This window comes from Pimephales promelas, chromosome 6 (assembly GCF_988280905.1).
Source record: "Pimephales promelas chromosome 6, fPimPro1.hap1.1, whole genome shotgun sequence".
Classification (NCBI taxonomy): domain Eukaryota; kingdom Metazoa; phylum Chordata; class Actinopteri; order Cypriniformes; family Leuciscidae; genus Pimephales; species Pimephales promelas.
This window is the reverse complement of record NC_142774.1, coordinates 41027501-41042903: the sequence shown is the minus strand read 5'-3', so window position 1 is coordinate 41042903 and position 15403 is coordinate 41027501. Positions and strand designations below refer to the sequence as shown.

At 36.9% G+C, this 15403-nt stretch overlaps 1 protein-coding gene across 9 annotated transcripts in view; it reads right to left on the bottom strand.

Annotated features, from left to right (window-relative positions):
* runx1 (RUNX family transcription factor 1) overlaps window positions 1-15403 on the bottom strand; it is a 115433-nt gene that overhangs the window by 20694 nt on the left and 79336 nt on the right. For 7 of the 9 annotated variants that reach the window (XM_039648350.2, XM_089132580.1, XM_089132576.1 and 4 more), the window contains 2 exons: window positions 3286-3542; window positions 454-610 (listed from right to left, as the gene is read on the bottom strand). In XM_039648350.2, coding sequence (XP_039504284.2) covers window positions 454-610; window positions 3286-3542 — 414 coding nt within the window. Of the gene's footprint in view, window positions 1-453; window positions 611-3285; window positions 3543-5716; window positions 6214-15403 lie in introns of those variants that run through there. The other 2 variants (XM_039648353.2, XM_039648352.2) reach the window with 2 other exon arrangements.

Sequence of the window (15403 nt, the reverse complement as noted above, 5' to 3'; positions counted from 1 at the left end):
CAGACGTACAATTTTCTTCTTTAATGATGATTTTTATCAAACTTGTAAATTTAAGTTCAGTGATTTCACTTAAATGGCAATGATAATTACCTATTAATTGTTATTTAAGTGAAATTACTGAACTTAAATATACAAGCTTGATAAAAATGATCATTTTAGAAGAAAATTTCAAATGGCACTTAGAGGCTTTTGCATCTGAACTCTTCATATAGAGGCTGGTGTTTTAAATAGATAAGACCTGCAGTAGGAAGTGACTGTGTTGATGTGTGAGCGCTGTATCAACACAAATAGGAACATATACGCAATTAACCAAGCACACACACACACACACAGACTTCTGTGCACCGCAGACACTGCATTAAAATATCTCCGTCACGGCTCAGCGGTGAGTCTCATCCACCGTGTTTCCTTCGTGAGTGAGTGAGTTTTATCATGTGCGTCGTCACTTCTAACCTCGTCCGCTGCGGCCCACGAAACGCAGGTCGTTGAAACGGGCCACTTGGTTCTTGATGGCGGCCGTGGCGTTTCGAAGCTCGGCAGAATAGTTCTCGTCGTTTCCGGCCATCACAGTGACCAGCGTGCCGTCAGGGATGTCGCCGAGGGCAACCACCTGTCAATCAACGGATGAGCAAGATGTGTTACTTTGTTACTATTTTAGAAACAATCCAAAAATACAACGTACGACAATTATCACACTACGTTGCAATTGAAAGTCATGGATAATGGAGGAGTCACAACTATTAATGCAATGATAAAAAATAATAGCACGTTTTAAAATGTAATGAATAAATAATGCTTGGTTATTATTATTATTATTATTATAAATGTTGATTTTTTTGATGAACAAAGTTTTAAAGAACAGCATGTTCTCAAATGTAACAGTTTTTACAGTCATTTTTGATAAATTTGATCCATCTCTGCTGAGTATTGATTTGTTTAAACAAATCTTATTGACCCCAAACACTAGTGTGTATACAACTGAATATTATTAAAGTAGTCGTTATTGTTTTGTGGATAATTTACTCGCCGCCATGTCATCCAAGATGTCCGTGTCTTTCTTTCTTCAGTCGAAAAGAAATTAAGGTTTTTGATGAAAATGTTCCATGATTTTTCTCCATATAATGAAAAAAGAGTTCGAACAGGAGAGTCACGAACGCGCGTCACAGAACAGAGCAAAGCGAGCATTTGAGCTTATGAAACTTAAACTTTGTTATTTATTTATTAAATGAGCGATCGTTTCGCTTGATAAGACCCTTATTCATCGTCTGGAATCATTTAAAGCCCTTTGAACAGTTTGCACTGGACCTTGAACCGTTTGGACCCCATTGAAGTCCATTATATGGAGAAAATCCTGGAATGTTTTCATCAAAAACCTTAATTTCTTTCCGACTGAAGAAAGAAAGACATGGACATCTTGGATGACATGGGGGCGAGTAAATTATCAGCAAAAGTTTTTTTTTTTTTTTAAAGTGAAGTATTCCTTTAACATGAATATTTCCTGTAATTTCGTTATTATTATACATATTCAATGACTTTATTATTAAGCAAAAACATTGTTTAGATACTGAAACCCAAACTACATTCAAATCCACTATACTGTCCTGCGTCACATCCACTTGTTGAACATCTCCACATCTAAACTAAATGAGCCGGTTATTTGCATATTAACTGTAAATGTCAGCTCATTCTTCATCTCTTTGTTTCAGAGAGCACACATGCCTCGCAGGACTACGCTCTGCTTTTGGCAAGACTGGGTGGTTCGTCATTTGCCAAATGCGGAAGATGATGATGAAAGATGTTGCGGTCACCCGTGACAACAAGAGATTAGCAACAATTACTGACGTTTCCCTCCAAATCATTAGCTTAATTAAGGATGTGCATTAAAAAAAAAACAGTGTGAGATTGTAAGATTTTAAAATGCCCATTTCAGCACTTAGCACAAGTCTGTCTGATAGTCTGATAAAGTTGCGGTTGTGCAAATTTACCGTATTTTCCGGACTATAAGTCGCACTTTTTTTCATAGTTTAGCTCGTCCTGCGACTTATCGCTACTCAGGTGTGATTTATATATCAAAATGAATTCAGACTGAGACGAAACTTGCCTCCCAGGTACAGAACATGTTTTTATGCTAATGTCCAGCTGAATAACTGTTAATGTGCTACGCTAACACACCGGACACCTATTGTGTAGTTGAATAACTTGCCTTTCCATATTAAATGTCAGATCTAGGATCAATGCATCATATATATGTTTTTTTTCCTCTTCATAACGTATTTGTTGACTAATGCGACTTATAGTCACGGAAAATACAGTATTTGAGATTACTACTGCTACAACTGGCAATCTTATACAGGTGAAACTCAAAAAATATATTAACTTAAAGCTGAAACTAATATATTATATAGACTCATTACATGCAAAGTGAAATATTTCAAGCCTTTATTCGTTATAATTTTGATGATTATGCATTACAGCTTATGAAAACCCAAATTCAAAATTAGAACATTGTGAAAATATTTTCATATCTGTAAGCAGTGTTGGGTAAGTTACTCTAAAAAAGTAATTATTACTAGTTACTAATTATCTCTTCAACAGTGTAATTAGATTAATGTACTAATTACTCTCTCTAAAAAGTATTTAATTACTTTTAATTACTAATTACTTTCAAAATCCCATTTCAGTCTCAACCAGCTGAATAATACAAGGATAGACATGAATCTGTTTTAATTCTTTCAAATAAATACTATAAAATTGCATGAATTATCCTTAAACTGACCAAGGAGAAGGTTACATTATAAAAACATACTTTTTAGCATCAGACAATACATTTTGATGTTAAACCCACTATTGTTTTATGTCTAATCTCATGACATTTCATAGTTATTTTACAATAATTCATACGAATTTGTACGAATCCGGTCGTACAATTTAGACACCTCATAAAATGCATACGAATCGCTGTGAGTAACTGTAATTAAATTACAGATAAATAAAGAGTAATCCCTTACTTTACATTTTCAAGGGAAAAGTAATTAAATTACAGTAACTAATTAGTTACACCCAACACTGTCTGTAAGCCATAATCATGAAATATCTTGAAAGTTTGCATGTAATGAGTCTATATAATATATAAGTTTCACTTTTTAAGTTGAATTACTGAAATAAATGAACTTTCGCACCATATTCTAATTTATCGAGTTTCACCCGTAGGTTTAATGATTGAATCAAATAGAAACACAGTAGCTCCTCCTATGCATAACCCATTAGATGTGTGTGGTGGAGTACCTTGAAAGCGATGGGCAGGGTCTTGTTGCAGCGCCAGTGTGTCGGCAGGACGGAGCAGAGGAAGTTTGGGCTGTCGGTGCGCACCAGTTCTCCTGGGTGGTCTGAGAGCACCTCCACCATGCTCCGGTCAGCCATGCGCAGTTTCCCCACCAGGGCGGCGCCACTGCTCTCCTGAGCGCCCAGAGGCAAACCCTCGTTCATCTTCCCCGAGCTCAGGGTCGTCGAGGGAGGCGTGAAGCGTCGCCCAGGCGCAGGTTCTGAAACACACCAGAACATATCAAACTATTTACAATATCGCACTTTTGCAATAATAGTAAACGAGATGCTGCTTTGTTGCTTTGCTCTGCACTTGGGCAGAATTATTATTTCAAACATTAGCATTTGCGGCCTTCGATTACAGTGGAGTAGTTGGGCTATAGTAAAATTACTATAATGCATGGCAACTATAAGTAAAAATGAAGTTTGCAATGTATCACTGGTGAAAATTTTATAAAATGAGATCTAAAGTGAGACCCCAGGACCTTCATATACACACATGCGAATTGATGCATTGCTCGGGACTGTATATAAAAAAAATATATATTTTCATGATTAATAATCATGACATTTTTTCTTTTGTCAAATCAACTTAAATAATTTATTTAATTTTGAGTTTCTGATGATTAAATCATTCTTCTTCATTGTATTAACTCAATGAATCTTAAGGCAACCAGGTTAAACCAACAATATTTTTTTACAGTGTAAGCAAGAATAATCGTTTTTAGTAAAATTATTTATTTAAACATCGGTTTGCGGCCTTCTTATACAGTGAGTTGGGACAACAAAACATTACTTATAATGCATGGCAACAATAAGAAAAAATATAGATTGCAATATATCAGTTGCAAAAACTAATGTATAATGAGATCTAAAGTGAGTTGTTTCTTTTTTACCTTTATTTAACGATTCAAAATTTTCAAGAGTGTCCTGATAAGTTAATGCATTGCATTAAGACTCCTGCAGCCGTGAATTACAGTGATTTTGAGTGTGACGAGATTTGAGCGTGAATTGACTTTACCGCAATTACGTAATTTTCACTTTTGTTATTAAACTGAACAATATCTCATTTTATGCATTGCTATAGAAATGCACAGTTTTGACCATGCCCATGTATCAAAAAAACAACTTTTTCCGAGCAATTGAGGTGGTGCACCCGTGGTTGACTTCTGTGCCTCAGGGGCGCATGAAAGCTTTAAACCCGTCAGGCCTGCGGTCGTTCGGGCCGACCACAATCAATGCCACATGAGTGAACACGTGACGGAGAACACTGCGCTCTCCAGCACAAACACAAACCTGGAGCCTGTGACGGGTGTTTGGGGCGAGCGGGAGAAGGTGCAGAAGAGAGAGAGAGATGCCGGACACACGAGATTTGAAGAACGAGACGAGAAAAACTAGATTTTTAAAAAAGGTATTCTGCTTTTATTCTAAAAAACTCATTTACCAAACTTATAAAAATATAATCTTTATCTTCATGTTGGTCTCATACATTCTGGTTCAATGGAAAAACATAACAACCATGGTCTAATAATCTAACCATTGTTCAAATCAATAAAAAACAACAACAATATTGGTTACTCTGTAATTATACATTATAAATAAATTGGGATAAGGATTAGTTATGCATAATTTAGTAATTACTAATGTTATATGTTAAAATAAAGTGTTACCCAAGTATTTTACATATGATTAATGAGTCCTCGAATGGTTCCATTGGACCTGAATAAAACATCAATTTTCATAAAAAAAGGTTGAAATGCAATAGTATTGATATAATTGACACACAATCTGTTTTATTGTTTTCTCCTCATATGGGAACATCATATTTTCCTATATTTTGGATACACCGCACTGACTCTGACTCAGCATGCATTCTTTGGGGGGAAATATTAATAATATTTGTACAATCTCTGGGACAGTTAACGCATATAAGAACAAAAAAATATTAAAATAGCTTTTAATTGAGGAATTTAAAACATGAGGGCAAGTTTCTGTATAAATTGTGCATTTCTGAATAAAATATATCTGCTCTCATATTCATATTTAGTCTTATTTTTAATCCCTTTCTTGCTCATATTTAGTAATATAAATATTGTTTCATTTTTTTCTCATGTTGCTGATTGTTCATATCGAATTTGAACACTTTTGCTAATACTTTTGTACTATTGCAGTATGATTTTAATTACTGCTTGTTTTTGAGTGAAGTCGAGAGACAGAGAATCTGTAGCATTTCGCCTATGGGAATGTCCAAATGACATCATGCTGTAGGTTAAGGTTAAAGGTTTCAGTGATTATTAACAGCTTTGGACATTCAGATATTATGAAACATGACGCGTAAAAATAGACTCGTGAAACCGCCGTTACGCATGTGTCCGGAGCTCAGAAACGCTCTTACCGTATTTGGCGTCCCAAAGAAAAACCATTTGGTATCTTTTGAACACCGTCTCAGTCAGGATCAGGATCAGGATCGGGATCGGGACCCTTTTGAACACCGTCTCAGTCAGGATCGGGATCGGGACCCCAGACGAGCAGCTGATTCCGACGCGCGCGACTCAAGGACACGAGCTCAAGCTTACTATCCTTTTGGTGAGGTGAGAAACCCCGCGGACAGTCTAAACTGAACTCTGGTCAGTTCATGTGGAAGTTGTTCCTCTTTCAGGAGGAGACATTAGAGAGGATGATTTGGCACGCGCGTATCCTTTGGAAAGTGCGCGTGAAGTTGCGCACCTGACGCCGACGCATTCGCGGTCTTAAACTACGTAAAAAAGTGCATTCGCTCGCTTGTATACGAGTGAAATGCTGCTGAGAGAAAGTATTCTTCCTGAATCCAGCTCGCGGTGGGAATGATGATGCGTTGAGAGTGAATGAATCCGCGCTTTTAGTGGCACTGGGCAGCGCAGGAACGCCAGCCAGGGTAGCTCATTTGCATACGCCTCCTCTTCGAACGCTCTCATTGGACAGTGATGACAGACCTCGATGGGCTCGGCCAATCAGAAGACCGTCCGAACCGAGGGGGGGGAAAAAAATGGATCTGAGCAGTCAATGGAATTCCTCGCGCGTGCTTCGACGCGCGCTCTCGCCGATTCACTGTTGATTTGGATTTAAGTTACTTATCAAACGGAACTGAATATCAGGTGAATACTGACATGAAACAAAGGGTAAATTACTACAAACACAGCTTGTTTAACTGTATTATATGATATTAAGAAATCATAGAAGAGATTATTACGCATGTCAATACAGCGGGCTTGTTTTGTTCCAGCAGATGTTGTTTTCTATTTTATCAGAAGGAACATGATATCAGCAGAACAAGCAGATTCTCAATATAGCAACTTCAAAGGAAAAAGGTTCCTAGAGTATAAGACTCATTCTGAATAGTCATAACTAATGTTTAGTATTATTTCTAGGACAAAGATAGCATATGAAAACTGCTGATCTAATCTGATCTGTGTGTTACGGCCAACAGGGGGCAGCAGGCGATCTGCGAGAGCATGTGGAGTGTGTTTAGAGTGTGTTAGGACTTATAATGCATGAAGTGGAAACACAAGAAGCAACACAGAAATGTTTTGTCATCAGAATGTGAATCCTGAATAATACTGTAAATACTGAAATCAGGAGCTCAAACACATTTTTGTTTTGCATGATAATATAATAATAACTGGACGTTATTTTATTATATTATATTATATTATAAAAACATTTTTTAAACATCCCTTGTTGAATGTACACACTATTTTTAAATAGATCTGATGAGCTTGATTATAAAACTTTTGAAATTCAGGACTGTAAAAGTCCCACATCACATGATTGAGTTTTATTAATCAGGGGTGATTCAGAACAATAACATCGAGAACTAAACGTTCTGGTTCTCTTCTGGTCATGATTCATTTGTAAAAATGTAAAGATCTGCTTTTTGAGATCCGTGTTATTCATGTCTCATCTTCCTTGTTGTTTGTGCCGAGCATTAAATCTAAAACAAAATGCAAATCCTAATGTCAGTCACTTTGAAAATACGAACTGTCCTGTTCATTATATCAGGAACTCTTGAGTTTTACCCTGACGTTTATGTGAATATGAACATATAAAACACATTAGAGTTCATCTGATAATAAAGTGAAGCCAGAAAGAACAGGACAGGAATGAATATATATAAACACACACACACACACACACACACACGATATATAACATTTGTTGTCCTTTTTAGTTAACGTTTTTTTAAAACTATACAAAATCATGTTTGTAACTGTGTTTATTAGGTAAAAATACTAAGAATAAAATATCTACTCTCTAAAAATGCTGGGTAGTTTTAGCCCAATTTTTTGGGTCAAATATGAACAAACTCAAACATTGGGTTAAAAATGTAATTTAGAAATGTAACCCAATGGCTGGGTTTGTCCATATTTGACCCAAAAATGGGTTAAAACAAGGCTATATACAATGTAGTTACATGTTACCGCATTTACTTATTATAGTGAAAACAGTAAATTTTGCATAATTACAAGTAATTAACTAATAGTATAGCAAGTTAAATAATAATATAGTAAGTACATGTAATTAATACTTATTTTAAAAGTACAACGTAACTACGTCACCTTAAAATAAAGTATAATCTATGAAAATTATAATAAATATTAATATTAAAAGTGCCTGAATAAAAATGACAATGAAAAGACACGATCCTTAATTCAAATTTGCATGATATGGTTAAAACTGAAATGTTATATATTATATAAATTATAACTTGGACTCAAAGCATATAAAAACAGCTGAATCTGAATGCAAAGATCAGATTCAGGGGAAATAATAAAACATGCACGCCAATCATAAATGATTTTCCAGCACAAAGGCACCGCAGGTCTCGTGTTTTACTGATTTAGAGTAATCTGATCTCTGAAAGTTGAGCAATCAATAGCGCTTGTAGTCGGCTATAAAATATATTGACAAGAGTTGCAGGGTTACAAATATCTGATCATGTTCGGCCGCGCCACGGAGGAAGCGCACGCAGAATACAATATAACACTGTAAATGGGTTTGAAATTAATGCAATTATTCAAATTTGGACACAAAATGTTCAAAGGAAACAAACAACAGTCTGACTTGGAAATTACACACATTAAGCAAATGAGAGAATTTGAAATATTCCTCTGAAAAACAAAGTCCTGATTTTAAGGACACACACACACACACACACACACACACGTAATGAAGGAACGTGAAGTTGTTGTTCCCTATTTCAACAGTTCCTCTTTCACATTCTACAGCGAGGGAAAGATAAAAACCAGAGAAACTGAAGACGACGAGCAGAAAAGGAAAAACAAAACAAACGTTTGTGATTCACGAAGAACGAGAGTGAGAGAGAAACTAGAAGAGTTGAGGCTTTACCAAAGAGTGCGTTGGCGTTTCGGCCTCTCCTCATGAAGTACATGGCCCACGAGATCGGTCCCGACGCTTTGAACGGGCCTGGATTCATTTGGACCTGTTCTGATTCAATCCAGGATTCACAAGAAAAAGAGAAATATGGATTCGCTCCTTCCCCTCGCCGGCTTTATACTCGCCCGTCTCCCACCGTATTACACCAAATACAGATTAAAAGTTGACATGCAGTCATGACTAATATATCCCATCAGAAAGCATGTCCTCGGGAGACAGGCGCGTCTCTCTGCCCCGGGGCTCTCCGTCCTGCTCACTTCATTTAGCCACCGATTCCCCTCTGACATCTTCATTTTACTCCTGATGAAAACGCATGAGTGAACCAGCTTTAATTTCTTACAAATAAACCAAGGCAAAACACGAAGTTTAGATTCACACTTAAAAGCTTCTCCTGTGACATCAGAGATTAGTACGTGCATTACACTGACCGAAAGTGAGAGGAAAGACATTTATAATGTTATAAAAGATTCTATTTCAAATAGAAATGAGCATATTAGAGTGAATTCTGAAGGATCGTGTGACACTGAAGGCTGAAATCACGGGAATCAATTACACAGAAAACACTTATTTTAATCTGCCTGTTTTTACTGTATTGATTGATCAAATAAACGCAGCCTTGGAGAGCAGGAAAGACTTCTTTCAAAAAATATTAAAATCTAAATTAAACGTAGACTATTTGATCTAATATTTGTGCTATGCACCTTATTAATTTACTCGCCCCCATGTCATCCAAGATGTCCATGTCTTTCTTTCTTCAGTCGAAAAGAAATTAAGGTTTTTGATGAAAACATTCCAGGATTTTCTCCATATAATGGACTTCAATGGGAACCAAACGGTTCAAGGTCCGAATGAGAGTTTCAGTGCAAACTGTTCAAAGGGCTTTAAACGATTCCAGACGATGGATAAGGGTCTTATCAAGCGAAACGATCGCTCATTTAATAAATAAATAACAAAGTTTAAGTTTAACGAATCTTTTTCCGAGTCAGTTTGCCCGTTTCGTTCATTGAATGAACCAAATGACTCATTCATTTTGATAAACGAGTTCAAACAGGAGAGTCACGAACGTGCATCACAGAACAGAGCAAGGCGAGCATTTGAGCTTATAAAACTTAAACTTTGTTATTTATTTATTAAATGAGCGATCGTTTCACTTGATAAGACCCTTGTTCATCGTCTGGAATCGTTTAAAGCCCTTTGAGCAGTTTGCACTGGACCTTGAACCGTTTGGTCCCCATTGAAGTCCATTATATGGAGAAAATCCTGGAATGTTTTCATCAAAAACCTTAATTTCTTTTCGACTGAAGAAAGAAAGACGTGGACATCTTGGATGACATGGGGGCGAGTAAATTATCAGCAAAAGTTTTTTGTTTTTTTTTCTACTCCTTTAATGCAATGCGAGTCACTTTGTTAAAAGCGTCTGTGAACTGCATAAATGTAAATGTAAAGTGCATTTGGCAGATGCTTTAATCCAAAGTGACCTTCTCTAGGTCAATGATCCACCGTTAGGATGCTCCCTATGTAGTGTGTGAGGAGTGTTTGCTGAACGCATGTCTATTTTGGTCTCCAAATAAAAGCTGGCATCAGAGTCAAACTCACACACTCGATCCAGACCACAGCTGCGCTTCGGAGGCTTCGAGGACTTCGGCTGTCTGGTGTGTTGGTAAGCCACAGTGAGGGTCGTAACATCACGACGGAGGTGTGTGTGCGCCGCTGATACCACACAGATGAACAACGGCTTCAAACCACACAGAAAACACAGAAATATAGTCTTGCCTTTTAAATTCTCATAAACTCCTCACACACACACACACACTAACGGGAAACGGCACAGATTTAGATGTCGCTTTGCCCGGTGCCCGCAGGCAGTCTGTCCCCTACGGGCCCCCAGAGACGGGCCACCCCGGGGCCACACAGGATCAATAATGGCTTCCTGGGGCCCGACAATCAATGCTGCCCAAACTCCAAGCCTGAATATCAGTCCAAAACGCTTCATATATTCACAATGCATCAATAAATGACCTACATTTCAACATATAAACCACATTATTAGGATGTAATAAAATAGATTTGTATTATGTTATTTACTCGATATCAGCACACAGTAAGGTGTCTAACATGTAATAAAATGTAATGCATTAACTAACATGAACTAACAATGAGCATGTTTATTAATCTTTGTTAATGTTATACAAATACACACTCTAAAAAAATACTGGGATGTTTTAATCCAGTTTTGGGAAAAATATGGATAAACCGAGCCATTGGGTTAAAAATGTAATTTAAAAATGTAACCCAATGGCTGGGTTTGTCCATATTTTACCCAAAATTGGATTAAAACATCCCAGTATTTTTTTAGAGTGTGTATTTGTATAACATTAACAAAGATTAATAAACACTGTAATTGCTCATTGTTAGTTCATTATTATGTTATTTACTCGATATCAGCACACAGTAAGGTGTCTAACATGTAATAAAATGTAATGCATTAACTAACATGAAGTAACAATGAGCAATACATTCGTTACAGTGTTTATTAATCTGTGTTAATGTTATACAAATACACACTCCCAATTTTGGGTAAAATATGGACAAACCGAGCCATTGGGTTAAAAATGTAATTTAAAAATGTAACCCAATGGCTGGGTTTGTCCATGTTTTACCCAAAATTGGGTTAAAACATCCCAGTATTTTTAGAGTGCAGCTGTTCATGTTAGTTCAGGGTGCATTAACTAATGTTAACAAATAAAAATCTATTAGTAAATGTTGAAATTAATAAATGCTGGGTAACGCTTCCTTTTACAGTCCAGTTACCCATGTAAATACTTTAGTAACTACAATTACTGAGTAATAACTATAGTACTAACCCTGAACCTACCCCTGTTCCATGTACTTACCTTATATTAGCCAGTACTTTCTAGGTAATTACACTGTAAGTACTGTACTGTAAAAGGAAGCGCTATTGTTCATGTTAACTAATGAATCTTATTTTAAAGTGTTACTAACAAAATAATTTAGTTAATTGTCTATTTTTATGAATTTAATACATATTATAATTACATTTGTTTCAGATGTTTCCACCTAAATTATTTTTTGGAAAAATTTAAACCTTAACGAGTCACTAGTTGACATTTTCTAGGAGTCTAGAGTTATTCATTTAAAGGGATACTCCACTTTTTTTTTTTGGGAATAGGCTCATTTTACAACTCCCCCCGAGAGTTTCACCGTTTTCGATTTTTAGATATTTAGAAGAATGTCAGTAACCAGACAGTTTCTGGTCTCATTGACTTCCATACTAGGAAAAAATATATACTATGGAAGTCAATGAGACCAGAAACTGTTTGGTTACTGATATTCTTTTAAATATCAGAAAATCAGCTGAATGCATTTGAAAACGGTGAAACTCAACTGTTTAACTCTGGAGGAGTGGTAAAATGAGCCTATTTCCAAAAAAAAGTGGAGTATCCCTTTAATGGCTCAGATTATTTGATGTGAAATCTCTCTAGAAAGAACAGAAACATTCTAAATTCCACCTTAGCAACTGCATAGCAACATCAGAATGTGTTCTATATTCTTCAAATGTATCAATCCGTTTCCTGTCCTCCAGTCCGTCTCACTCACTGGTCTGTACTGGGAGGTTAGTTAAGGGAGAGAGTGAGGAAAATAACTCGGCTTTCGTCCTCTTTAATAATTCATGCGGCTGTATTGTGTGGAAGCCGTTAACTGCTGCTTAAAAGTAATTAATTGATTTTCTGACATATCGTTTAGCAGCACAGCCAAGTGACAGAGCAAAGCACTCTGCCCTGACACACACACACACACACCTAGTGAGCTGCCGAACTAGACATCATTTTAAGGCATCAAGGAGTATTTACCATTCTGATGCGCTTACACACACTATATCTGTGTGAGGATGTGGACAGGACAGGCACAGATGGCCTCTGACCCTGGACCACACACACACACTCTTCATCCAGCTGTATTGACATTGCTGCCGATCAGAGCGTTCCCGTACGGAGAGACACGTCACTGCAGTCTTAAGGCACTGTTTTCCCATGATCCTCCAGTCAGCTGACTCTGTGCCAGTGAACACGTGTGTATAGCTTTAAGATGCAGGGCTATAAGAGTCTCCTGTGAGGAAACCATCCCGCTGAGAGTTTCAATCTTCCTCCATCACGGCTCCCAGAGGCCTCGTCCAGCGGAGCGAGAGATCCTCATGAGGAAAAAACTGCTCACTATCAACTATATTCACATCCTACAACTAACTGACATACAGCAGTGTGTTTACAACGGAGAGTTGAAGCTGAAATGCACACCTCTGATTGGCTGCATGGCAGATGAACCCTATATTAATGCACCAAACTGTGAAAATATTTACAGTGGTGTGAATAAGTTTGGACACCCATGCTAAAGTTGCCTAAAAAGAGGAATAAAAAATCATCTTTTGGATATTGATCTTAATGCCTTAATTAGAAAAATGAGGAAAACTCCAACCTTTAAGGACACCAATTTTCTTTGTGAATGAATAATGTATCATAAATAAATAAATGTTTTTCCTTAAAATACAGGGTGCATAAGTCATTGTTAAATTCCCATAGAGTCAGGCAGATTTTTATTAAATTTAAAATTTAAAAGCCAGTTATTTCATGGATCCAGGATAATATGCATCCTGATATGCATCCTAATTAAAATATCCCCACATCATCACACACCTTCCACCACACCGAGAGATTGGCATGGTTTTACTTCAGTTCGCCTAATAGCTGGTTTGATTTGCATTGAAAGATGATCTTATGGAAAGTACCCCATGCCAATCTCTAGGTGTGGTGGAAGGTGTGTGATGATGTGGGGATATTTTAATTAGGATGCATATCAGGATGCATATTATCCTGGATCCATGAAATAACTGGCTTTTAAAAATAAAAATCTGCCCGACTCTATGGGAATTTAACATGGGGTGTCCTGACTTATGCACCCTGTATTTTAAGGAAAAACGTTTATTTATTTATGATACATTATTCATTCACAAAGAAAATTGGTGTCCTTAAAGGTTGGAGTTTTCCTCATTTTTCTAATTAAGGCATTAAGATCAATATCCAAAAGATGATTATTTATTCCTCTTTTTAGGCAACATTAGCATGGGTGCCAAAACTTATTCATACACTGTATATACACTGCCCGGACAAAAAATAATAATAAAAAAGTCGCTGTTTGGATTTAAATAGGCAAATGAGTCTATGATTGGATCATTGTAGTGATTATTATTATGTACATTTTAGGTGCTAATATGGACATGTTAGGTGCTAATATGTACATTAGGTGCTAATATGTCCATTTTAGGTGGTGATATGTACCAGTAAGGTACCAATTTGAACCCTTTAGGTACAAAAGTGTACCTTTTGAAAAGGTACAGCCCCAGCGACAGCTTTTGCACCTATTTTCCTGAAAGTGTATCATCATGTAGGTGAGTTTATCTTGGGAAGTGTGTAAACATGAGGCCGTTGAGGGTGTGTGAGGGTCACGAGGAGTCAATTATTCAGAAGCCCCACAGTTTTCAGCAGAGACTGTCCTCTGAAACCGGCTGATTGATTTTCTGACACACGGCATGAGGGTATGGACACTGAGAGAGCTGAATCTTTCAGTCTTTGGACTCTAAAGCGCAGGTTTGTTCTGTCAGGACGGACGTGCACTAGATTAGACAGTTTCGATGCTCCAGATTTCAACAGATAAATCTCATCCTAGATCACTGATTCATTTTCTTTATCAACATGCAATATTTTTCTAAATGTCATACTCATTTGTTAGTTAGTTACATTTTATTTCTGTGTCATGCCAAATATTTGGCCCATTTGGCCCATCAAACATTTTCCGGTCGCATATACAAATCATTCGGAGAAATTCATGAAATATATACGTACATATATATATATACACATTTCTGAAATGCATAACTTACACAGTTTCCTAAACTATAATGTGGACTCATGCATTTTCTGTAAAGCTGCTTTGAAACGATGTGTATTGTGAAAAGCGTTATAAAAAAATAAACATGAATTGAATCACTGGGAGAGGCTTTAAACTTCACTTTGAACCTCTTCTCAATCTGTCGCTGATATCGCCACAATCCAGCTACACGTGTCGGTCTGCGTGTCCTGTACGAGTTTGGTGTATAGGTGTGTGTTTTTGGCCTGGTTTGGCCTGCTGTGTGTGGGAGGGGGCTGAGAGACGAATGCAGATCTGCCTCGGGCGCTATTTAGTGCAGTTTGAATGGATGAGTAGACATGGAGGATCTGGAGATGAAAAACACTCACTATTGCACATGAATGTCGGTGCGAGTTATACACTGGCGTTGAGTGGCGTCAACGTTTTAGAGGAACTTTTACAGCTGAAAATCTGTTGTTGTCTCATGCAAACAAACAGTCTTGGTAGCTGCGGGTCATCTATCTTAAGTACATTGAATATAAATCTACAGTGAAGTGATAAATAGGGATTTGGAAAATGCCATTATTGGTCACTGATGATTATATTTACTAACAGGGACAATTTGATTAAAATTACCTTCCAGTAATACACGTACATCCCAGCAATATTGATGTTTATAATTCAGAGGTTTCCTGTAAAACTACTAAAAAAAAATAAATAAAAATTATTT